Below are 25,789 nucleotides of genomic sequence, written 5' to 3' on the forward strand. Positions count from 1 at the left end.
ATAAGTGGAGAGATAGCCTTCATATTCCTTGGCATCAAAACAGTGCTTCAAGAAGAAGCAATGCATGTATAAGCGTTATTGTGCCCTATTTGGTAGAGTTACAAGGAGAGACGGGGATTGAGAGCTTGTAGCTATCGTGAGAGGAGAAGGTTTAGAGGGCGGTCTCAAATGCCCGGTAAATTGGAGGACCTTCCAAAAAGAAGGCCCCTTGAAAAGTCGTACCATGACCTCATACGGTGGACAAAGGAAGCAGCAAGCACCGATCGATGACGTGCCGTTGCATGTACGACACATAAGCATAGCGACTTGTACCCTGTCAAGTGGCGCATCTTGAGGTTAGAGGGTGGTCGAGGCACCGTCTAGTTTGGAGGCGAATGCAAGTAGTGATACCATCTGTGACAATACCGGTAGCATGTGTATGTGCCCACAACTTTGAGTTAGAAGGCTAGATAGAGGCAGTTTTAGACGGCTTATGGGAAGGCCGTCTTAGCCCCGCTCCATAAAAAGCGTCTCTAAGATGGAAGGCGTGCTTTTCACTCACTTGAGAGAGCCAAACAAATCAGAATGAAAAATGTGAATTTGGGCTTCGTGGTGAAGGGGTAAAAGAGAGGCAAGGGGAAGCATGGGAGAATGGGGCTCAAAATAGAAGGAAGGAGGATGTGGGCTATTCTGCCATCAGCTCTGATGAAATAGGCAGCCTCCTTCACCCAATCAAATTTCCCCAACAACAAGCGTACTTTGAAAATTCCTCTCTCTCTCTCTCTCTCTCTCTCTCTCTCGCACACACACACACGCACGCACGCACGCGCGCGCGCGTAAGAAATGCATTGAGTCTATATTCCGCCACTGAGTCTCTCTCCTCTCTCTCTCTCTCTCTCTCTCTCGCTAGAGTCGCCCAGTTTCGAAAGAGCTCTAGATTTGGCGGTCCTCCAGAAGGGAAATTCAGCGCCCAGAGTCCTCACTAATTAAATTATTAAATGCGGAGGGCAGAAATATAATAAGGCAGCTCCGAGTCGCCTGCGATGGGCAATATTAATGGTGGGATGTCCGAAACCTTAGAATCAAAGCTTAGGGTTTCTGATAAGGGAAGCATTTTTTTTTTCTGAGCGTATGACTTGGCCTACTTTTAGTGTACGTGTGCATGTATGTAAGAGTATTACTATATTTGAGGCTAACCACAAGGCGGTCCCTCCTCTTATACTCACTCTTGTGTTTTTCTGTGTGTAAAAAGTAGCCGCTTTTTGCTGATCTGCCCTTATGTACTACTCCTACTAATAACGATTCATACTGCTAATTCGTGTGATTAGTTGCATCAATTAATTAATTAGCAGAGGATCCTCGAAGTCAGGTATGTCTTTGCTTTGGATTAATTGAACAGTGCTAACTTGTCCTCATAATGGAGTAGTTTGGATTTAATGCTGCTTTTTAAGTAGCCAGATTGCAGGTTTTTGTGCGTGAATTTCAAGCCTTTAACTGCATTATAGTAATCTCTTTCAGAAGATTTAATTAGTTCTACTTTCAAAAAATTTCCCCTAATCAGGCATGATTAGCACTTTGATTATATGCTTTTATCAGCAAACAAAATGATGCAAATCATTATATTGTTGATACTCTAATATGCTTTAAAATGGCTATGTATACGTCATTCTGACAGAGTGAGCTTAATTAATACTGTTGATAGTACCCTAATGCTGAATAAAATGAAGTCTTCCTGACAAAGTGGACCCCCATTGCTTATAATATGCTTGCATTACTAAAAAATGATCCAAATGATTATAATGTTGATATCCTAATGCTTTAAATTAATGGCTATGCAGTATAGTTGGTTCCAGAGAGCGGCCGCTTAATTAAACATTGCCGAGTGGCCGTGATTTGGTCATTGGATGCTCGCCCACACAATTCACAACAGAGTATGACAGGCAATACTAGTACACCACAGGCTTGTGCTGCATGCAAATTTCAGCGCCGAAAGTGCTCGCCGGAGTGCCCCCTCGCACCCTACTTCCCAGCGGATCAGCCCAAGCAGTTCCTCAATGTCCACAAGCTCTACGGAGTGAGCAACACTTTGCGCATCTTGAAACAAGTGGACCCACTCAAGCGCAACGATGCAATGAAGTCCATTCTATATGAGGCCGATGCGCGGGATCGAGATCCGGTGCACGGATGCTTCGGCATTATCTCCCTCCTGCAAAGCCAAGCAGAGATGTTGAGAGAGGAGCTGGAGTATGTGCGCACACAAACCCACCTTCTAGAGCAGCAACAAACACTGACTTATTATAATCAGCAGCAGCAGCAATTGCACTCATTTTCGAATCATTTGACGACGATGAGCACGACGACAACGGTCGAAAATCTTGCGAATGGAATGAATAATCAAGGCTGGCCGGTACAGCAAATGATTACGCCAGTGAGTGCAGCGTCCCCAAATGCTGTGGCCGCGCCGCCCAGCTGGCTATATCAATACATGGCGACATCTCCCCATATGCAGTCTCAATTGGACACAGTATGCATGAATAGCAATATCTCACCGTCTAGCTGCAATGCAGGTTGCCTTGTGACATCAAATAAGCCTGGCGCTATGCAGCTCGTAGACGTGAAGCCAAGCTTCGACACGCGGGTGCTCGTTGATTTTGAGCCGCATCAAAATTCTTTTCATGATTCGGCACCAAAAACAGAGGCCTATGAGTCCAGGTACTAATTAGTAATTATCACATCGTTAAATGAAGTCTGTTTGTATGTAGATCACCATTTGATTAAATGATAAAATGGATCTATTAAGGCTATGTGTAATACATTTCTACATCAAGTCTTTTCATTAATTGTAGCTTGAAAGTATGATTTAGGGTAACAATGCATTAGAATAAGAAATGTAGCAGGTTGTATTACAATATCGTTAAATAGAGTTTGTCTGTTGATCGAATTATTTAGTATGGGAAACGTACTACATTTTTCTGATTAGGGCATTGAAGTACCTTTAATCTCTGCTGATTAGGGCATCAAAGCTTTATGTTTTTATTAGGTTTATAAAGTGCTCAGAATGATCAAAGCATGCTAGTTATAGTACTATTTTGCATCATTTAAATATGTTCATAATTGTAACTAGCTGCAATTAGCATATGCATAAAACTAATCAGAGCACAATTTGCAAGATTACTTTTAACAGGTTTGAATGTGTGTTTGCAGTGGGGAGTCGTCGATCAAGGATCCGCAATCTTTAGAACATGATGAACTAGAAAGTGCAGCAGCCTTGTTCACTCTTACCTCAGGACATACTAGTTAAACATTGTAATTTCAATGGCAGCTGCTAATTGTCTGTATTACTGTTCCGGTCAATTAATCACACTTGTAGAAATGTAGCTAGACGTAGCACTTGAAACAGGGAGAGGAAATGTAGAATCAGCTGATCATATATGACTTGCGGCGGCGGACGGCCATTACTGTTAGGGTGCATAGTTCGCAGGAGAATGTCATGGTTCATTTAATTGTAAACAATGGTAATTAGTCTTAATTATCTCTGGTTATTTTGATGTATACTCAGTATAATTGGCAGGTTTCATGTAGTATTAGTAGTAGGAAATTATTACCTTGTGGGGAAGATTTCATCTCTGCCAATTTGCTCACAATTTGGCAATATTTTGCTCACAATTTGCACTATTTTGTCTATTTTTCTTCATTTATTTTATCCCCATTTTCTTTCATTTATCAAGATGTAGTCTTTGGTCCATGGAATAATTAGTTCATTTTATTTTCTTTTTAAGTTAAAATATGTGTGGGGAGATTTTCTTTGTAGTAGTCAGTTTAGTTAGTTGAGCAAGTAGCTCTTTCTGTTTTCCATGACCACTCTCTCTCTTTGAAGCACTCAAGTGTAATGTTCTTCGAAGCGAGGAAGTCATTAAAACCCACGTTATACCCTCACAAGGAGTTTTGGACAAATTCTCACAATAATTTTCACATTGTGACTTACCTCAACATAATGAGTTTTTGTGAGGAGGCATTGCATACCTAGCTAGGTACGTCGATTGGGGGCAGGGGATCACCGGCCCCCCAATTGTACCTAGCTAGGTATGCGGTGCCTCTCGAGCAAAAGTTCATGATGTTATTCCCAGTATCGGGCCGGCGGTCCCCTGCCCCCAATTGTACCTAGCTAGGTTTGCGGTGCTTCTCCAGCAGAAGCTCATGATATTCGTTGCATGAAAACAATGGAAAAGACTTTGTTTTCCTACATGAGAAAATGTTCTTGTGCCTCGTAGGGTAAAGCTTGTGTCACTGGTTTTATCGCATTAGGCAACCTTTTATTGGCTATCAATTTTTCTAGCCTTTTATTGCATTCGTTAAGTCTCTTCACAAGTGACTAATTTGGTAATTATTTTATATCGAGGTTGTGCTCTCACCTAAGTAGAACTGTCTCGTCCTTTTTAATTGCTTTCTGCTGGCACGTCCAAAAGGGATGGTGTGTGTCGAGGGAGTTTTAGCCCATGTACAGTGGGGCACCCTTCAAATTTTGGAAGGTATGTTTTATTTTTATTCTCTCTTCAACTAGTATCTCTTGAATCTGTAGGCCCTCTTCTTCTTTTCCTCCTCATTCTTATTCCTCTCTCTCTCTCTCTCTCTCTCTCTCTCTCTCTCTCTCTCTCTCTCTCTCTCTCTCTCTCTCTCTGTGTCTCTCTCTCTTTTGGTGAATTCTCTTTTCTACCTCTCTCTCTCTCTCTCTCTCTCTCTCTCTCTCTCTCTCTCTTTTGGTGAATTCTCTTTTCTATATTACAATTTGATACAACTTTACATTCATGATGATGAAATGCACACCTCAACCTGCAAGTGCTCATGTTGTGCTTCACAATCTTCGATCAGCTTGTCTCTAATCATAGACTGAGGTACAGTAAAACTGTGAAAAGTATGGGAATCGGATAGAGTTTCTAGCATTCCATAGAACATCCAAACGCTAAGAGAAGCAATGCATAGGTCCAATGAAAGCCTTCAGCACCAGTTTTCATAGTTCCAAAGAGTAGACCCTACTTGGAGATCTTGACTTTCCATTGCATCATACATACATTATACAAACATAAACACCATATGAGTGTACAATTGAGTTGGGAAACTCCAAAACAAATGTCTTTAAGGGTTTCACTACAAGAGGTGGTGTGCACTTGCGACGCTGTTAGCGATCAAAATACATTGGGTTTTTATACTCCCTGGCGTCGCTAAGACCGTCGCTAACAGCGTCAATACGGGAACGTCGCTATAGGCGTTGCTATAACGGTTGTTAGATGCGTCGCTATAGCTGTCGCTATATAGCGACGTTTACAGGCTACCTATAGCGACGTTTACAGGCCACATATAACAACGTTTATAGGATGCTACAGAGCCTTATATAGCGACGGTTATAGCGACGCCTGAGAGATTTTTTTTTGGTGACAGGATATTCACCCATCAATTATATTGAATGTTTTAATAATTGAGTAAACCTAAATGAATCCAAGATAAGCTCGGATTCACCTTTGAAAGAAAGTGCAAACTTAGATATAGACCCAAAGTAGTCATCCGCAAGACAATATAACCATTAACTTCATCATCCATAGTATTGTTTGCAAAATAAAGATACAAAACTCACAAAAGTAAATCAATGACAATTATACACATCATAGGCAAAATCACTTGATTGTTGAACTTTGCAAATGTAGTAGTTACAACACCATTGTCATTATTGAAACACTATACATGGTTTTCAAAAAGACGTATAAATGTCATCTCATAATACATATGCTATGACAAAAGAAAACTAATGCTATTTAGGTACGGCTAGACTGACGTCGTCTAATCAAACGTCTCATCGCGTCCAAGCGGTGTATCTGTCAGATTCTGCAAAAAAAAAAAAACACAGCTTATGTAAGTATAAACATATAATTTATAAAACAATACAACAAATCGAAAAGAGTAAATCCTAATACTAACCATGCCATCGCGAGAACTCAGAATGTCCATCAGGGCGTTTAAGCCCTTCCTGCCTATGTACTCGCGCTCGTACGGTGTGGGGTCACGTCCTTTCATCGACCACTGTCAAAACATACAAAGAATCCATTATGTTAGAATTTAAAAACCCCTAAATCCTAAGCTATCAAACCTAACGAGCAATGCGAAAACAATTACAAAATCGGCCTCAAATGATGCCCATTCGCCGCTCCCCAACTGGTGCAGGATCCCTGCCTCTACTCGCGCTCTGGCTGCCTCCTTTTGTTGCTTCCACTTGTCGAGATTCTCGCCCGCTGCTTTCTTCGCATTCTTCCAATCTTCTTTGGCCAGTCAATCTGGTCTGTTCCACCCATGCTTAATTGCTTTTTGCACTTCGGAACACTTGTGCTTGCGGTATTCGTGCATTTGAATCTTCATCAGGTCTTCATTGAAGCGATCATCCTGTACTGAAATGGGAAACTCGTCATGCAGCATGCTGATGACTCTGTCTTTTAAATCATTTGGTACTTCAATCCAGGTGTTTAGTATGTAGTGTCTAAACACCTGCGAGCAAAGACCGCGCATGCGCGAGATCACCTTCTTGCCTTCATCATCCAAGATCATGGCGCCGCTGAAGTCGATGGAGTAAGGCAAGCCCTCTCGCCGGTGACGCGTGTACCTGGGTGTTCCGGCAGGGGTCTCTGGCGGCGTGTCGAGGGGGGTACGGACGTCAGGTGTCTCCACTGGAGTCTCGGCCCCGAAGCGAGGAGTGTCGACTGGAGTGACTCCTGGAGGAGTAGCTAGTGGTGTGTAGCTGCTAGGAACGGCGATCAGCCGCGCAAAACCTAGTGTAGATGGCGATGTCATGGCTGGTGTAGGGGCGGGCAAGAAGGGGAGGGTAAAGAGCCTCGTCTAACACAAGGCGATGTCGAGGCATCGGCGGCAGCATCCCCACAACAACCGCCCTCGCCACCACTACAATGACGGTGCCTAGATGAGTGTGAAGATCGTCTTGTCGACACCGAAGCTTCGGAGCGCGCTGAATGGTTCAAAACAGAGGGAGACGCTAAAGGAGTAGGAACGTGCAATGATGCGTCAGAACGATGACGCTCCACGTACCACTGTCTCTGCTCGGGTGACAAAGAAGAAAGAAACTCCTCATCATCCATAGCTACATTAAACACGAACATTTAAACTTAATATTGAATGAATGGAGAAGAACACATGGACAAGTAGAGATAGAGAGAGAGAGAGAGAGAGAGAGAGAGAGAGAGAGAGAGAGAGAGAGAGGGAGGGGACTTGTAACATTTAATGGCCTAAAATCTTATGTGTAGCGGAAATTAGCATGAACATAGTGGGCATTTCATTAGAATAGATTCCTAATGAGAATTACAAGAGTGCTTGGGTGGAGAGAGCAACAAAAAGCATAACACCTAGTTAGATAGCATCGACAATACTTTCAAAAGAGAGAGCAATTAAGCTATTGACAACAGTTGAGGACCGGATTTGCATGGAGCCGGTCCCCCCTCCAAAAGGCTTTGTATTATGGTTTCTCCCATCAAGAGAGACATTGTACAATACAATTCTTTGTGTTCCTTCAAGACTAGCTAGTGCAATGAAGATGGAAGCTTCATACACCAAGCAAAACACTTAATCAAACACAACTTGAATTATCCCCGTTCTCAGACCCAAGACCTCACACACCTTCGAAGATGGTGAGAGCTAGCAGGGTATGAGAGTAGATTGAGAGGAAAAAGAAGTATCTTACGAGAAAGACGTACATCTCCTCACATAATCACTCATATTAGCATAGCTTAGCTTAGTAATTAGCTTGGTAGAGAAGATGAGCATGCATTGAAGCTTGGCTCTTGGTTGGATTTGCATCCACATGCCAAGAGAGTGTTGATGTAGGCTTCTATCTCACAAGCTTGGAGTAGGTGATGAGCTCTCCATTAAAGCTTGGGAGGAGATAGAGTATTTTCCCTTCACACTTAGTCAAGTATGAGAGTGTGTGTGTCAATGCCAAGCAAAAATCAGCCCCCCCTCTCTCTTGGGCGAGCCCTAGCTGCTAAATAGGTCTGGCTTTTGCCTCATTGGACCTCCCCGGGTCAAGCCAATAGGAATTAAGCAGCATAAGTGATAGCCTTTAGACATGTGTCCCCCTTTCCCCTTTTGTGAGAGCTTTAGATAATTAAATAATTAAACAAAACTCTCATTGGACCCCTTTGTCTCCTGGCCAATAGGAATCAGGCAAGCCATGGGGCTCCTGAATGCTCATTGGACCCTTTGGGAGACTGCCCAATAGTCTTCTAGGAGACTTATTTCTCATTGGTTTCTTTTATTAAATGTTTTTAAATTAATTAAACTAGATTTACTCTAGCTTAATTCTCATTGGTCCACTTCAAGGGTCTTCCAATAGGAATTGGGCACACCTTGTGGGCATCTGGCCTAGGGAGCTGACATGTGTCCCTCATTCCCTTTGTGTAAAGGGAGCCTGTGTGTGTGTGTGTGTGGTTTTCTCTCTCATCCCCTAGCTTTGGGGCTCGCCCCCTCCCATGTAGGGATGTGCAAAGACTTTTAGGGCACACACAAAGCATCCAATTTTCCCTAGGGTTGACCTTTGGACTCAACCTTTGAATTTTGGAACCTTAGCATTTTGGAAGTCTTAATGGGCTGAACCTTAGAGTCTTTTTGGCCCATTGTTTCACATGGCTCTTTTGCAGATGGCCCCCCCTTTGGATCCCTATTTTCCCTCCTTTGGATCCCTACTGTGGCCAGTCTGCTAGCTTAACCAATATTCTAGCTTTTTCTCCCTTGGCACTTCCCCACATTAAATGATCAGTTTAATATGAGAAAATCATTTAGGAGAATTAGATATTGATTATTATGACAGGACTCATAAAGGGGGAGGGATTCCTTTGTAGAGAGATTTCGTTGAATTTCTTTGAATTTGTAAAAGCACTGTGCTTCGGGCGCGATGGAGACTGAATTTGCATCGTGAAGGTCTTCTCATAGTGCTTCTTAGTGTGTCTTTCACCAGATCAACTAGATCTAGCGGTGGGATGAGGAGAATCTATATTGAGCAAACCAGCTTCGCGATTGCAGCTTCAGTCTCCATCCCACTCGGAGCGCAGTGTTCATCATCCCTGCTTGTGAGAACATACCTAAAGTATACGTACCTGGAGTGGACGTAAAGACCATTAAATAGAATGACGCAATGACGCATATAGACAGAAATGGACAAAAAGCCACGTGAATACAATATACATTATAAAACGGAGCTAAATTGTTCAAATACAGTATTTATGTCTTTAAGAGTTCTCTCTCTCATCCTCGCAAAGCTCAACATAACTTCCTATATCTATATAGAGCTCTCCATTTAAACAGATGTCCTCCATCTCATTTTATAGATCCTCTGCATGCAGCCCATAGAGAGTAGCAGCTTGATGCTCGTCTGGCACCACCTCAACGGCTTTTGACTGAGCATCTTCTCTGATCTCCTCCATTGATGCCGTTGTGATTGGCACATGGTAGCCTTCATACGTCCGTGCACTACGAGGGGCTACCTCTATGACGTACCACCAGTTTGATGCAGACTTTGTAGGATGAAATATCACCTGCCAGAGCGACATAACTTACATGAGAGCTTCCAAGCACATAACTTCTAAAATAACATGTTAACTAGTCACATACTTACTTGTTCACAGTGCTCAGGTAGTATGAAAGTGTTTCTTAGGTCAGTCCATTTCTTAGTTGAATGAACCTCAAGAAAACCAGACTCTCCTCTACGCACAGTAGCATTGCGACCCTCCATGATTATTTTGAACCATTGCACGTCGAACAAGTCGACAAAAAATCCTCTATAATCGATCCTCAAAATCTCTTGTAGCATGCCAAAGTAAGTGAGTTCCTCCACCACAGGATCTGCATCAGAGGACCGTCGTCGAGGACTAGACTGTTCAAATTTTGCCATGATTCCACAATCTTGAGTAAAACTCTTTTTGTCGATCCATTCCACCCTAAAATGTCGACCTTTACACCATGGTGTTGTGTATGAATTATACTACAACCAGCAAAGATTATGAGTGGTCGTTCAAACATCTAGAAAGTCACTAGTCGTACATTGCAAACTCACCTTGGTCGCACAACCCCGAGAGTACTCCCACTCCTCCTCAATCACTTCTTCACCCATTGTTGTGCGCTTTTCAATTGGTTGTGCAACCATCTTAAGCTCATGAATGTTTGTAGGCTCTCCAGACCCGTCAGATAGTGCATCGATGGTCGTTTTTCCCGTCTCCACTCGATTGGTGCCCTTTCTCGCTCTTGCTTTGCATCCTCATACTGTGAAATCCACTTTTGAATCACTGGATTGTAAAGCATGCAAAATTGGTTGATTTTAGCCTCTAGATCTTCCATCATCTTCTTCTCAACACCGAGATTGCACAGGACAATCCCAGATATGCGCTCATCATCTATGGTTCGCCATAGCGTGTCCTGGGCTTTATCAAATCCATCTAGCCACTCTCCAATGTACACTAGGGACTCTTATACCACCCAACCTTCTGCCATGCTACCCTCCGGACGCGCCTTCTGACGCACATATCCCTTGAGCATTTTTATGAAATGTTCTAAAAAGAACATCCATCTAGAATATATTGTGCTAGCTATTTTCACCTCATCAACTATGTGAACAAGAAGATGCACCTGAATGGTTAGCATAGTAGTAGGAAAGTGTTTCTCAAACATGCACACAACCTCCAGAGCGTTTAGTTTGGCGAATGGTATGCAGTCTACGTTGATCTCCTTTTGTGAGATCCATTGCACCAACTTCTCAAGTTTGTAGATTGTGTTACGGACATCAAGAGACAAACATCCCTCAATGGCCACCAGTAAAATAAACTGCAAAACACATGCAGAAATAATATTAAAGCCCACACACGAATTTGTTACACAATTTCCACTATGATGTATTCCACTATGAACATACCTGACACATTGTATGCCAATCGTGTGACTTCAAACCGGTAAGCTTTCCTTCTTTAGTAAAACACGTTCGGAGCGAGTGCATTATGCCAATGGGGATCCACAAAGATCAAATGGTCTATTTTACTTTGCATTCTTGGGCTCCTGTGAAAATCCATGGCGCTTTAGGGAGTTTTATCGATCCATCGAATGCTGTCTTCGGCCAATATTGCTCCATACGATCCACATTTCTAAGGTAAACCCTGGCTCCCAAGGTATCTTTCTTGCCGGTCAGATGATCCCATAGAAGATTACCCACATTCTTGAATATGTGCATTGGATCGAGCAAGTGATTGATCATGAGTCCGGCCCAATATGGTAACTCGTACCATAGAGAGAGTCTCTTCATCCTTGGGGGCAAACCGTCATCATACATCTCCTTCTGCTCTAACCATGCTTGTGTAGACATCCTCGGTGGCTCTCTTCCCAAAAATCCGTCGCGTAACACATGATTCTCTCGAAGATACGCTTGATGACCTTTGTAGATTTGCTTCTTCAATGAGCGCGCCCGACGTTCATTCAGTCTAGGTCCACATGTGACACATGCTCTGTATCCGCTTGTTTGAAGCCCTGCATGTATACACATGATATTAGATAAGCTTGAGAAAAACCAAGATTTACAGTGTTTGAGTTTAAGTGTAAATCACCTCAGCATTCTGTTAGTCCGGGATAGTCATACATGGTCCAATTTAGAATGCCTATGATTAAAGCATTCCGTCGACCTGTGTGTCGGCTCATATCCTCCACTTCTATGCCAATCCACAATTGTTGTAGCTCTTCCAATAGTGGAGGAAGATACACATCCATATTCTTCACTTTATACCACCCCGACACAATCAAGCTTAGCCACAGGTGCCCCTTCTTTGTAGTCAACCATGGGGGAATGTTGTAGTTGACGATGACAACGGGCCATACACTGTAAGATGTTGATCTTTGACCAAATGGATTTACGACATCCATAGCCAGGCCTAGGTGCAAATTTCGAGCTTCCCTGGCAAAATCTGACCATGTTTCATCCATATGTTTCCAGGGTGCGCAATCTGCATGAATTCATAGCACACCATTCGAAGATTTATTCTTCTCATGCCATGATGCTAGGGCGGCCATGGAATTACATTCAAAGAAATGCTTCATATGAGGAAGCATAGGAAAATGTTGCAAAACCTTTTGTGGAATTTTTGTTCCATGGAGATCTACTCAATATCTCTCGGAATCACATTTCCGACACTTCTCCATGTCTATGTATTCCCTTCTGAAAAGAATGCAGTCGTTAGGACAAGCGTAGATCGAATTGTAATCCATCCTCAAGTTTCTCAAAATCTTTCTTGCTTCCTCTCTGGAATCTGGCATCACATTATCAACTGGCAATCTACACAACGAAAAAAATACGGTACAATTGTGTAAAAATCTATTAGATCATTATATATCTAGAGTTTTTTATTAAAGTAAACACATTGTAATAGATCGTTGAGAAGAACCAGGAGTGCCTTCAATCTAGACATAGGTGCTCCAACATACAATGGTGTATCGGCTTCACTTTTCATATCATCATAGATAAGCCTTTCTGAATCCATGATCTTCTTGATCATTTCATTGATCTCGGGCTCAAACATTGCCTCATTGGAAATGTGGTCTGCATGATCATCCCCCGAGCTGTCAGAGGCTACATCTTGTGGCCTCACATATGCTGCTTGATCAAAGCGCCTGCGAGACGAACACGTCTATTGGGTTGCAAGATTTCTACATGTTGCCCAGTGTCAGAGTCCGATGAGTTATAATTGGCAACAACTCAATCTATAATAGATGGATCAAACTCGCCAAATTTGCGAACGTGCTGCAAAGAAACGCGTCTTGTCCATCGCACAACATGCTTGCATTGATTACAAGGACATAAGATCCTCACATCCTCGTCACTACTCATAATGAGGGTAAAAAACCTTATAACCTGGACAACAAATTTGATCTTCTATTGGCATTCTCTGTCTTTTATCTCTCTCTCTCCCTCTCTCTCTCTCTCTCTCTCTCTCTCTCTCTCTCTCTCTCTCTCTCTCTCTCTCTCTCTCTCTCTCTCTCTCTCTTTTTGTTCACACTGTAATTTACCTCACATTCTCTAGTCATGTCCAATTCTCGCACACTTCGGTCTAGAGGTGCACGGAGATCAGAACCATCAGGTTATAATCTCATCTTTATTGGTCAATGCCTATATTTGTGGGTACAAGAAATCTACACACCCACGTCTACATGATAGTGCATGTAGTGGACAAAACCCCTTTGCCTCTTCTCTAGCTGTAGCATTTCACAGCATCTTAACATCTTTTCACAGTAGATCTTTGTTCGAGGGATTACTTAACATATTACAAGTTGGTCTCCAATCTGAGTATCATGCCGTTGAAAGCTTTCCAACTTAAGGTCCCATCCGTAGAGAGGAAGAGAGGGATCACCGTTTGTCTAACTCTAATTTTTTTGCCGTAATCTCGAAGGTAGACTCTAATATAAAAACTCAATCCAAAATCTAACCTAATTGAACATGTGGTGATTTGCTCCATTGAAAGGAAAAACACATACCAATGGGGCTACTAGCTGCGTAGATGTGAATGGCCTCACTTCATAACACGATTTTAAATTTCAAATTCGTCGTTCTCTCTCTCTCTCTCTCTCTCTCTCTCTCTCTCTCTCTCTCTCTCTCTCTCTCTCTCTCTCTCTCTCTCTCTCTCTCTCTCTGCAGAGTAGTCGAACATGCAGGTGGAACTGCTGGTCCGCATGGTCCATCGAACATAAATCTAGATCTAATTTAATCTTAAACTCAAAATAAGCCTAAATTTAATCTAATCTAATGTAAATAAACCTAAATCTAATCTAACGTAAATCTAACTCAAAATAAATCTAAATCTAATCTAATCTAACCTAAATAAACCTAAATCTAATCTAACGTAAATCTAAATCTAACCTAATCTTAAACTCAACATAAACATAAATCTAAATTTAATCTAACCTAATCTAATTTAAATTTTAACATAATCTCTTTCTCTCTTTGTTTTCTCCCCTTACCTCTCTCTTTCGTCTTCTCCCACTCTCTCTATCTATCTTTGGTTGTTTATTCTCTCTCTCTTTGTCTTTGTTCACAGGTCTTGAGTTCAACTCCTCGTCGGCTAGATCTTTAAGGTCTCTTGGCATAGTTTCCTACGACGTTAAAACTCTCTTCTTCTCGGGTATGTGTGTGCATGTGGGTGTGTGTGTGTGCCAATAAAAAGAGGAAAATGGTATAACCTTTCTATCACCCAAGTGTGGTAGATTGGTTATGCCATTTCCCTCTTGAATAACAGGTCTTCAGTTCAACTCCTCATCGGCTAGATCTTTAAGGTCTCTTGGGATAGTTTCCTACGACGTTAAAACTCTCTTCTTCTCAGGTGTGTGTGGGTGTGGGTGTGTGTGTGTGCCAATAAAAAGAGGAAAATGGTATAACCTTTCTATCACCCAAGTGTGGTAGATTGGTTATGCCATTTTCCTCTTGAATAACAGGTCTTGAGTTCAACTCCATGTCGACTAGATCTTTAAGGTCTCTTGGGATAGTTTCCTACGACGTTAAAACTCTCTTCTTCTCCGGTGTCTGTGTGTGTGCCAATAAAAAGAGGAAAATGGTATAACCTTTCTCTATCACCCAAGTGTGGTAGATTGGTTATGCCATTTTCCTCTTGAATAACAGGTCTTGAGTTCAACTCCATGTCGGCTAGATCTTTAAGGTCTCTTGGGATAGTTTCCTACGACGTTAAAACTCTGTTCTTCTTCTTCTCTCTTTTCTCTCTCTCTCTCTCTCTCTCTCTCTCTCTCTCTCTCTCTCTCTCTCTCTTTCTCTTTGTTTTATCTCTCTCTCTCTCTCTCTCTCTCTCTAGCTCTCTCTCTCTTTTCCTCTCTCAATGTGTGTGTATGCATTCTTTGTTTATGCATGTGTGTGTGTGTTTATGCATGTGCTCTCTCTCTCTCTCTCTCAAAAACACAATGTGTGTGTGTGTGTCTCTCTCTCTCTCTCATGAGAGAGGAGAGAGGAGAGAGGAGAGAGGAGAGAGAGAGAGAGAGAGAGAGAGAGAGAGAGAGAGAGAGAAAGAGGGGAAGGGAACATGAGAGACGGGAGAGGGAAGGAGCATACCTGGCTCTCCTTCCTCTCCTCGTGTATGTGTGTGTGTGTGTGTGTGTGTGTGTGGAGAAGAAAGAGAGAGAGAGGGAGAGTGGGGCTACCTTTGCTTGCTTGAGTGCCGAAAACTCAGATATGAGATTTGAGTTTTCAGGCGCTCTCGGTTTATTTTTTACCCTGCTATGGGCGTCGCTAAGTTACAAATAAACTAGCGACGCCCATAGCGATGGCGTGGATTTTCACTTTTAAGCGTCGCACTGCGAGAGTCGCTAATGTGAAGTACCTCTTGTAGTGTTTCAAGCTGACCACATTTAGGACATTTGCCATCAGACATTTTTTTCATGGCTAGCAACTCACCTATGGGGAGAGCGCGTGTTAGAATCCTCCACAACAGTTCCTTGTGCTTGAAACGCACTGATGTTGCAAGATACATCTGACACCTTTTGCAACCACCAGCTTTGAGAATACTTGAAATGACATCCTGTTACATATGGTTTGGATTGAAGATTGCAAGATCAAATGCAAATAGAACTTTATAGTTGATGAAGACCACCAATTTGTTGCAGTGCTTGGCAATGTCCAATCCTTGAATTTGAGAGTAGCATCCTAGTTGCATGGGATCCTGAGGTTGAAAACATGAGCATACAATTGCTCCCAATTAGCAGTTCTAAGGCCATGCCCTAGTCTGAATATTCTTTGGCCATCATAAAAGCAATAAGATTGTTGTTAGTTAGCTATTTGATTCATTGAGGTTAACCCTCTTAAAAAGAGGGTTAATGCTTTTTTGCCCAAGAAGACAAGCAGGTGGCCTTTTCAAAACAAAGCTTCAAAAGCATGATTTAGCCCCTAGAGAGTTTCTTGTGTATCTAGCTCTACCCTCCCAAATCAACAAAGCAAATACATTTTTTCCAAAACTCCACCAGCATGTTAGCAGTATTCCCACACAACTTAATAGGAGTTGAAAAGAGTTTATTCCAAGCAGACATATCAAACACACCATGAAAATACACCACATATTTATCCATCAATGCCCACATTGATCTAGGCCAACATGTATGAGACAAAAATATATGTTTCAGCAGAGTTGCACTCCTATCCAGCGTGTGCATTTTCAAATTAATGATTCCCAGATTTCCAAGTTTAACAGGTAAAGCAATGTAATCCGAGGATAACAATGCATTAACAGATGATCCCCCAAAAAAATTCAAAAGTGGTTAAGTTGTTGGCAAACCAGTCCAACAGAGGCAGAAAATACATCAGATAAGGAATCAAAATAGCCAACACTATTCTCAACCTAACATGAATGGTCCATTCAGTACAATGCCATGTGGCCATTTTGATTTCATCCACCCCATTGAGTAAGATTTTTAGCAAGTACATCCACTCCCAAGGGGTGCCCCAAATGTTACCATATACATGTGGTAGTGATGTGTGTGAACACACTAGGACCGCCGAGGCATTTTCCCTCTTTAGGAAGTTTTTCCCCCTATGAATTGTATATACGCCCATCACTCTAGGGCTATCTATCTTTCCGTTGCACAGTAAGTAATATACTCTCTATTGTGTGCCTTGAGCTTCCTTCGTCTTCTCCAAGCTGTGCGCATTTCTCTGCAACCCTAATTCCAACAATTGGCATCAAAGCAGGTTGCGTCCTTCCAGGCCTAGTCGTAGTAGCTCCAGTACATGCCTGCTGATTTTCTCCCATTTCAGTGAGCTATGGCGAGCGTTCGCAGGTTGACAAAAATTTCAAGATAGCTCGTAGATCTTAGTCTTCTCATGTTTTTTATGTGGGCTCATTTCGGCCTCCGTTTCCACTACAGGCAGTATTGCACAGGCTATTTTGTCATTTTATGTAGAATTTCTATCAGCACCATTTTCTGCATAACAGGTGCCTTACAGTCTTCTACGGTTTGTGCTATATAGCACGTGTTGTTCGCAATTTGTTTCTCCTCTTTTCGGGCAATTTTCACATCAGATGCAACATTTACCATGGCTGACAACAACACAGACGTGTTCAAGATGTTTGCTGATGAGGACAGATTGGATGGGGACAATTACCCTATGTGGGCTTACATGATGCAACATGTTCTTGTGTCAAAGGGCGTCTGGAATATTGTGTAGGGCATTGATGTACGTCTTGGTTCTGAGGATGTAGGCGATGTTGAGGATGTGGCATGTCTTGCTGCAAGGATTGTTGCTATTAGAGTTGTTTTGCCTATGATAGAACAATCTCGTTGGGATGTAAAGGATGCGCAGGCTCATGCATTGATTGCGTTGTCTGTCAAGCGCACCATTGTTCCTCACATTTGCTCAACAAAATCTGCAAAACAGGCTTGGGATACTTTTGGTTGGTCTTTATGCAAGTCGGAATGAGGCTAATATTGCTTTGCTGCGTGAAGAGCTGGAGTCGAAGATTATGCATGAGGAAGATGATATGGACACGTTCCTTGCTAGTGTCAAAAATATCAATGAGAAACTTATTTCTGCAAGTGAAGTCATTTCAGACAGCTCCCTTGTGCAGACTGTTCTTGATGTCTTACCAGATTCTTACCAGACTTTTGCTAGTACTTGGAGACTTATGACCCAAGGAAATCCTGAAGTTGTCAAGTTTGATGCATTATGCACATTTATGTTGCAAGAGTCACTTTCCAAAAAAAATAGGATTAGACAGATGGCTGTTGAACAGGCTTTTATTGCTTCTAAAATAAAGGGTGGTGACAACAAAGCTGCCACTTCTTATGGTTCTACTGCGAGAGTGGCAAAACTTTTGTTCCCAATTCTTCTGTTGGCAGTACTTCGTCTGGCAATTCTGGTGATAAGGGCCAAAAAAAGATGCATTTCCATTATTGTAAAGCTAATGATCACTTGATCAAGTAGTGTCCTAAGTCAAAGGCCAAAGAGGCTAAGAAGAAAGAAGGTGGCTCCATTGCGAATGTTGGTTCCACTACAAATGCAGCCATTGTTGAGTCTTCTGTGAAAGGAGACTGTGATGCTAATGTTGATGTAGATTCACATGTTAACAGCCTTCAATAATAGAGTCAACATGCAAGCATGGCAAGAGGTGCTCCTTTGTGTGACTTTTGCTCAATCATCTAGCAAGGTTACGAGTGCAGCCTTCTCGCTAGGTGGATAGCATATTTAAGCTCACAAACCGCAAAGCTTCTAAATTCTTGGAAGTAGATGTCGCTTTGTGTACCCGTAACATTATGCATGCCAATCTAGCGATGGCAGTTCATCGAGAAAGAAATACGTGTAGGAGAACTCGTACTGGGGCTGCTTACCAAGGAAGAGAGAGAGTGTACATCATATGTCAGAGAGAGAGAGAGAGAGAGAGAGTTTATTTATTTATTTAATGCATAGTACTATCTTCAGCATTAATGCAAATTATAAAATCTTTATGACTTTTATATGATTCTTGCAGTATTCGAATTGTAGAGAATTTGAAAATGCATACAATAAAAATACAAATCAAAATAATAAGTATTACTATCTTCGGTTTGCATCCTTAGGAGGAGGACCCAAACACTCGACTCTCGAATGTGCCAATCAGAAGTTCGCCTCTTCTCTACGCTCATACTAAATGCTACTATGCCAAATCTCTTTTACAAAATCACCTCAGCATTGACATCTTCATCATTCATCGTTGTGGGGTTCTTCAATCTTTGATCTTCTTAGTAAAATTTGAATTAAAAACTTTAGATTGACCTTGACCATCCTTATGCTAGCTTCTCAGATGTTGACCGAGTTTATATGTATGCATTGGCATTTCTTGCAAATCAAAAACCTTAATCTGATGCCACTGTTATAAACACGAGAAATTGCCATCGCTACTCAAATACACACTTGGACATATAATTTCCCTTTTGCATAAACCCATGAGCATGAGTGTGTGTGTGTGTGTGTGTGTGTGTGAGAGAGAGAGAGAGAGAGAGAGAGAGAGAGAGAGGGAGAGAGAGAGGGAGAGGGAGAGAGAGAGAGGGAAGAGGAAGAAGAAACATTTCATACGAGAAAGAGCTAGTTCCTCACAAGTGCAGAATGAGCTTTTAGTGCAGAATGCACTCACAATCCTGTTGTCCATGATGCATGCATGTCAGTTGCTGCAGATTCACATGTGTGGTATTTTGATAGTGGTGCTACAAAGCACATTACCTCACATCGTGAATTATTTACCTCTCTTGAGTCTGTCCCTCATGGGGATTCACTCACTTGTGCCAACAATGCCTCTTATCCAGTTCAGGGAGTTGGAAAGATTGTGCTTACTGCTACAAATGGCAATTCTTTCACACTTGTTGATGCACTTTATGTACCTGGGATCAAGAAGAATATTTTGTTTGTATCTGCACTTGCTAGACTTGGACTTGTAGTCAAATTTGTGGATGACAGATGTACAGTTCATGATCTCAATTTTGGTGTGATGAAATTGTTGCATCTAGACTTTTGTGCCATGGGTTGTATAAGCTCACTTTGTACATGACAAGTGTGGACAAAATTTTGCAACTGTAGTTGTAGATTCAAGGGCTATTTCAGATGCAAAACTTTGGCATGCACGTTTTGGTCATCTGAATTTTGCCAGTTTGCTGCATTTGCAGAAATCTAATATGGTTGCTTCTTTGCCACCTCTTGAAGCACTTGTCAAACATGTTTGTGAAGGATGTATTTTGGGTAAGATGCAGCATTCAAAGTTTCAAAAGGATGGTTCAATTAGGGCCACATGCAGGTTGCAGCTTGTGCATAGTGATGTTTGTGGGCCCATGGAAACTTTGTCCTTGGGAAATTACCTTTACTTCGTGACTTTCATTGATGATTACTCTAGGCATGCATGGGTATTTCCTCTTAAAGCGAAGTCCAAAGTTTTTATGTGGTTCAAACAATTTCTGGCTATGGCTGAAAATGTCTCGAAATGTACTATAGGCACTCTCCATTCCGAACGAGGGGGGGAGTATATATCTCATGATTTTAATGCATTTATGGCTAGTACAGTGCCTTATACACCTAAACAAAATAGTGTTGCTGAGAGAAAAAATAGGTCACTTACGAAAATGGCACAATGTATGGTCAAAAGTCAAGCTTTTCCGCATTCTTTTTGGCTTGAGGCCATCATGTGTGCCACTTATGTACGTAACTGGTGTCCTACGAAATCTTTGCAATCTATTACTCCATGTGAAGCATGGCATGATAGAAAGCATTCTGTTGAGCACATGCGTGTTTTTGGATGTTTGGCATATGCTTTGGTGCCACAAACACAGTGAAAAAAATTGGATGATAAGGCTGTCAAATGTATTTTTGTTGGTTATAGTGCTGAAAGAAAAGGTTACAGGTTGTATCATCCGCAAACAAAGCGTATTCCGGTTTCACGAGATGTAGTATTTGTGGAAGATTCTGTTTAGCCCTTGCTATAATAGAGACAGTAATGTAAGCTCAAAGGACATTTATGACACTTTGTTGCCTCTTTTCAGTGGTGCAAGTTCGAATGTACTAATCATCGTGGTTCTTTATGTCAATGATTTGCTGATCACTGGACCAAATGAGAGACATATTGATGAATTTGAGGCTAATTTGAATGCTACTTTCAAGATGAAAGATTTGGGGTTGTTGCATCATTACTTGGGTATACCGTTTGTGATGGTGGTATTGCCTTGTGTTAGAAAAGTTACATAGAGACATTGCTATGTAAGTTTGAACTTGAAGATTGCAAACCTATTGCCACTCCCATGAGTACATGTCTGAAATTGAGTCTTCATGATGCTGGTGATCCTGCTGATGTCACTCTTTACCAAACTGTTGTTGGATGCCTCATTTATGTATGCAACACGAGACCGGATATTCAGTTTGCAGTCTCACAGGTCAGTAGATTTATGCATAGCCCAGTGTCTAAGCATTGGCAGGCTGTCAAGAGGATTTTTCGCTACCTTAGTGGCACTTTACATCTTGGATTTTTTTATCCCAAGGGGGGGGTCATTGCCGCTAGGCTTACATGCTTTCTCGGGGGGTTCACTATGTGTAAAACTACCATATCACGTGCGTTCAAGACATGTTTGTAAAACCCCTTATCTGTGAATGTTGTTAAGAATATAATGTACCCTTTTTTTTTTAATCTATAAGTTTTTTTCAAATTTAAAAAAATAATACCCTTCTATATATATATTTCTGTAAGTTTCAAGAACTTTAAATACCCTTCTGTTGAACTCACGTGATAGGTTACATTTTTATTAGGTGACCTCCCCGGGCATGCTTTTCCGAACTCAAATTGGGCTAGTTGTTTTGACACGCGAGTGTCCACAAGTGGTTTTTGTTTCATGCTTGGCAGTTCATGTATATCATGGTTGAGCAAGAAGAAACCTACTCTGGCCACTTCGATGTTGTGAGGCTAAGTACAGAGCAGTCTTCACAGCTACGGTTGACTGTGTATGGCTCAGACGGCTTATGGCTGATTTGGGTGTTGGATAGGACACTGCCAACACTATCTACATTGACAGTTGCGAGGAACCTAGTTTTTTATGCTCGCACAAAGCACATTGAGGTGAATTACCACTATGTCAGGGAGAGGCTCTTAGTAGGAGAAATCAGCTTGGCTTATGTGCCAACACAGGACAACCTTGCAGATCTTTTCACAAAGGCAGTGTCTTGTGAGAAGCTCAAATCTTTTCACAAAGATTTGGGCTTACTCCCCTTTGTGGACTGATCATGTCCTCGGGGCATGGCACTTCCTTTTACGCATGTTCCAGCCCTCATTCACCGCATCACTCCAGGGGAGATATGTTACCATATACATGTGGTAGTGATGTGTGTGAACACACTAGGACCATCGGGGCATTTTTTCCCTCTTTAGGAGGTTTTTTCCCCCGTGCATTGTATATATCACTCTAGGGCTATCTATCTTTCTTGCACACTAAGTAATATACTCTCTATTGTGTGCCTTGAGCTTCCTTCATCTTCTCCAAGCTGTGTGCATTTATTTGCAACCCTAATTCCAACACTAACTGTCTGAAAATAGTTCCCCTAGGGATTCTCTTACTTTGCCAAATCAAACTATGGAACTAATTTGCAGATACGTCAATCACAAAACAGAGGATGGGTGACAACTACAAACAAAAGAGGAATGAGGTGGCAACCTTTTAAAATCAATCTTCCCACCTTGATGGTTGGGGATAGTCTCCCATTTACTATAACCCTTGAGATTGTCCATAAGCCCAACAATTTGAATGCAGTTTGATATTATTTGCCCAACCCCCATCTTTTTCATTACATTCACTATAAAATCCCATATAGCTGATTCAAAGGATTTGGAAAAATCCAGGTATAGCACGACCACTTTCTGATTACATTTCTTTGCGGCCTCTATCCCAAGCATCATTGTAAGAATGTTATCTAATATGGACCTTCCCTCAATGAAACATGATTGTGCCTCATGTATGTTCTTTCTCGAGAAGGGTGAAATTCTTATAGCAATTATTTTTTGGTTGCCTTAGCCTCTGCCCACTTGGTCAAATAGTCGGTAGCTACAATGATATAATGAGCTTCAGTTCTATAAGTAGGAGGTTGTATTGGCCCAACAGAATCTATGCCCCATTTTGCAAAAGCTCTATGCCCCATCATCGATCTTAAAAGGCATGCTATCTACCCTTGTTGGCATTTTTTCTCGTTGACATGCATCACACCTTCTAAAATATTCTTTGGCATCTACAAAAAGTCCTGGCCACCATATGCTTGCCATTAAAATTTCTATAGCGATGGTTTCACTAGAAAAGTGACCTCCAGCTAATCCCGCATGTGCTTGTTCTAGAGTGGAGATATATTCATCTTCATTTTCACAAAGACACAAATGTTGATCCTTTCCTCTTTGATACAATTGCTTTCCAATAAGAGCATAGTATCTTGTTTCAATTTCAATTGGTCTTTGGCGGCCTTTACTCAAATCCTCCAAAAATGTTCTGCTTGATAAGTAAGTAACTAGATACTTACTCCACTTGGGAACAAGTGAAACTTAAAATAATGTCACATGAGGTATGGGTGCTTGTTTTTGGCATTGAAGAAAGGTTTTTACAAATGAGTGAACATCACTTCTCATGGTTGGCCGAAATACTCTAAGTCTCAAGATCCGTTGCATAATTTGGTCTTCCGCAAAGTGAAGTCCCACTATGGTAATGAGTGCTTGACTTAGGTATTGGGTTTTCTCCTCAAGATCAATACACAAAAGAAATATTCCATCTCGATTCCTTTTGTATAGCCTTCTAGCTAGTAATTGATACATAGTCGATTGCCCAATTAATCCGGTTGTAATAGGAAGTGGTATTTGAGAATCCACTTCAGCTATGGTCATCAATGAAACCATATCTTCTGACCAATGGGGTATCATTTCCATCAAGAACAGATATGCATCTAGTAGATCATCGTCTACCCTTTTGGTGGTTCTCCTAAAATAGTTCTCGATAAATGATATGCTCTTTGGTGTGTGGTACCCTTTTTTTTACAACTATAGTGAATTCAAATTCCAAAAGAATGATGAACCATCTCACTATTCTTCCTGTGCTGCATGGCTTGTTGACCATGTACAGTAAAGCTTGGTGGTCCACAAAGAACACAAATTTATTGGCTAAAAGATAATGTCTATACTTTTTTACGGCATAGATAATCCCTAATCCTTCCCTTTTAGTGTTTGTATAATTCTTCTCTACCACATTCAACTGTCTACTAGCATATGAAATAGAAAAATCAAATTTTCTGTCTCATGGGGCTGAGGTAACATACATCCAATGGAAAACTTGGAACCATCAACATGTATATGGAATATCCTATTCCAATCTGGTGCTTTCAATATTGGGGCTGAAGTGAGAGCTTGCTTAAGCTTCATGAAGGATTCTTCACATTCATCAGTCCATACAAAGAGTGTGATTAGGCTATACATGGGTTTTGCGATTATAGCATACATGTAAATGAATCGTCTACAATATCCACAATGTCCACAAAATCTTTAACCCCTTTGACTATTGTCGGTCTCGACAATTCAACAATAATATGAATTTTATTCATATCTATCCCTATGCCATTTTTAGATACTACATGTCTAAGAATTTTTCCTTGTCTGCCCATACATGTGCACTTTTCAGGATTTAAGCATATCCTATAAAGTGTATATTTTTCAAATACCTTTTTGATGTGTTCAAAATTATCAGCCCGAATTGACGAATGTACACATAGATCATCCATACATGCTTCCAAGCAATTCCAAAGATATTCTTTAAAAGCATGGTTCATCAATCTTTAGAAGGTGGCAGGAGCATTAGTTAACCCAAAAGGCATAACCCTATAGGCAAAAATACCCCATTCAATTGCAAAAGGTAGTTAATTTATATTGATCTTTGGGATCAACCAAAAGATGATTATACCCTGAAAATCCATCTAAAAGGATGTAAGTTTCTTTTCCTGCAACTCGTTCTAAAACATGATCGGTGATTGGAAGAGGATAGTTGTCTCTAATGGTGGCTGCATTCAAATTTTTGAGATTGACACACACTCTTAATTTCCCATTTTCTTGGGTACCACCACAATCCGAGACACCCAATCTATGTGTTCAATTTCATAAATGAATTAAGCTTCCTTGAGCTTTTCTATGTCTTCTTTGAGCTTCTTGGCAAATGTTTCATTATAAGTATATGGCCTTTCTCTACTTGGTTTCGCATAATCTCTCATAGGTATGGTATTTTGACAGATTTATGGATCAACACCCTTGAGATCTTTATAAGACCAAGCAAAGATATCTCGGCATTCTTTCAATAAGCTTAGAAAAATCTCCTCTTCTTCTTCAGCCAAGTCATTTGCAATGTAGGGAGGTCTAGGTTCTTCTCCTGGTTTGGCTATATCTATCTTCTTTGCATTTTCAGGTCCTTCATAGGACTCGCCCAGTTTTCTTAGTTTCCTTACAGGTTGTTCAACTATGATCTTTTGTTTTGGAGAGTATATCTCTTGTAATGGGATGGAACATGATTACATCTTTACTTTCTTCTTCTCTTGTTTCCATCTTAGTGGTATACATCTCCTTTAGAGATGTCTTTAACTCTTGATATTTCTTCTTTCGTTCAACTTGGGTCATGGATGAATCATCATCCTGGTGTTTAGGTTTTTATTGAGTTTCCTTTCTCATTTTTCTTGCGTTTTTGATGTTCGTTGTTTTTTGTCTAAAGGACTCTTTGACACAATTATGTGCATCTATCTGCATCAGAAATTGAGTTCTGCTAGAAACTGATGGCATAGGTCTAGATTTCAAGCTTTTTCTCTCTCTTTTTCTTCTATACCATTTCTGTCTTCTTGGTTTCTGGTTTGAAAAGTCAAAAAACTTTTCCTCTCCTCCTTTTATGAGTAATTTGGCTCTCAATATGTTCTTTTTTCGACCCCGAATCATCAAATGTAGCTAAATGTTCTTCAAACTCGTCTGTTGCATCATAATAGAGGTCTGAAAAGACTTGTTGATCTTTCAAAAATTGATTGGGTTCCTAAACTTCATCTTTATGTCATAGCCATACTCATTGCAAAATTGAGTTGGCATAGATTTATTCACACACACATCCATTGTTGCCAAAATTTGAGTCCACTCAAATGGCTCAAACAAATGCTCCGAAAAGGGTTCAGGTATATAGGATTCATCTGTGCAATCCCTTTCTAAGATACATTTTTCTCGTTTTAATTCCCATTTTC

At 41.1% G+C, this 25,789-nt stretch overlaps 1 protein-coding gene and 1 pseudogene across 2 annotated transcripts; one reads left to right on the forward strand and one right to left on the reverse strand.

The window, feature by feature from the left end:
* Positions 1 to 881: 881 nt before the first annotated feature.
* Positions 882 to 3,645, forward strand: LOC147425145 (uncharacterized). Of its 2 annotated transcripts, none has more exons than XM_086500250.1 (3): positions 882 to 1,038; positions 1,818 to 2,691; positions 3,184 to 3,645. In XM_086500250.1, exons 2-3 carry the CDS (start codon positions 1,913 to 1,915, stop codon positions 3,278 to 3,280), a joined length of 876 nt encoding a protein of 291 aa, XP_086356376.1. In that variant the 5' UTR covers positions 882 to 1,038; positions 1,818 to 1,912; the 3' UTR covers positions 3,281 to 3,645. The 2 variants fall into 2 exon arrangements, with proteins under 2 accessions (XP_086356376.1, XP_086356375.1); XM_086500249.1 differs by lacking the exon at positions 882 to 1,038 and adding an exon at positions 1,077 to 1,348.
* A 2,166-nt stretch (positions 3,646 to 5,811) lies between these two features.
* Positions 5,812 to 22,451, reverse strand: LOC147425146 (uncharacterized; annotated as a pseudogene).
* Between the last annotated feature and the right edge of the window lie 3,338 nt (positions 22,452 to 25,789).

The sequence above is a fragment of the Adiantum capillus-veneris genome, chromosome 25 (assembly GCF_014529385.1).
Source record: "Adiantum capillus-veneris isolate H3 chromosome 25, ASM1452938v2, whole genome shotgun sequence".
In the NCBI taxonomy this organism is placed as follows: Eukaryota; Viridiplantae; Streptophyta; class Polypodiopsida; order Polypodiales; family Pteridaceae; genus Adiantum; species Adiantum capillus-veneris.

Excerpts from the sequence above, each read along its gene's own strand:
- LOC147425145 (XM_086500250.1), top strand. The coding sequence starts at position 1,913 with ATGACAGGCAATACTAGTACACCACAGGCTTGTGCTGCATGCAAATTT. Across the intron at positions 2,692-3,183 it reads ACAGAGGCCTATGAGTCCAG|TGGGGAGTCGTCGATCAAGG; the intron begins GTACTAATTAGT and ends GTGTGTTTGCAG.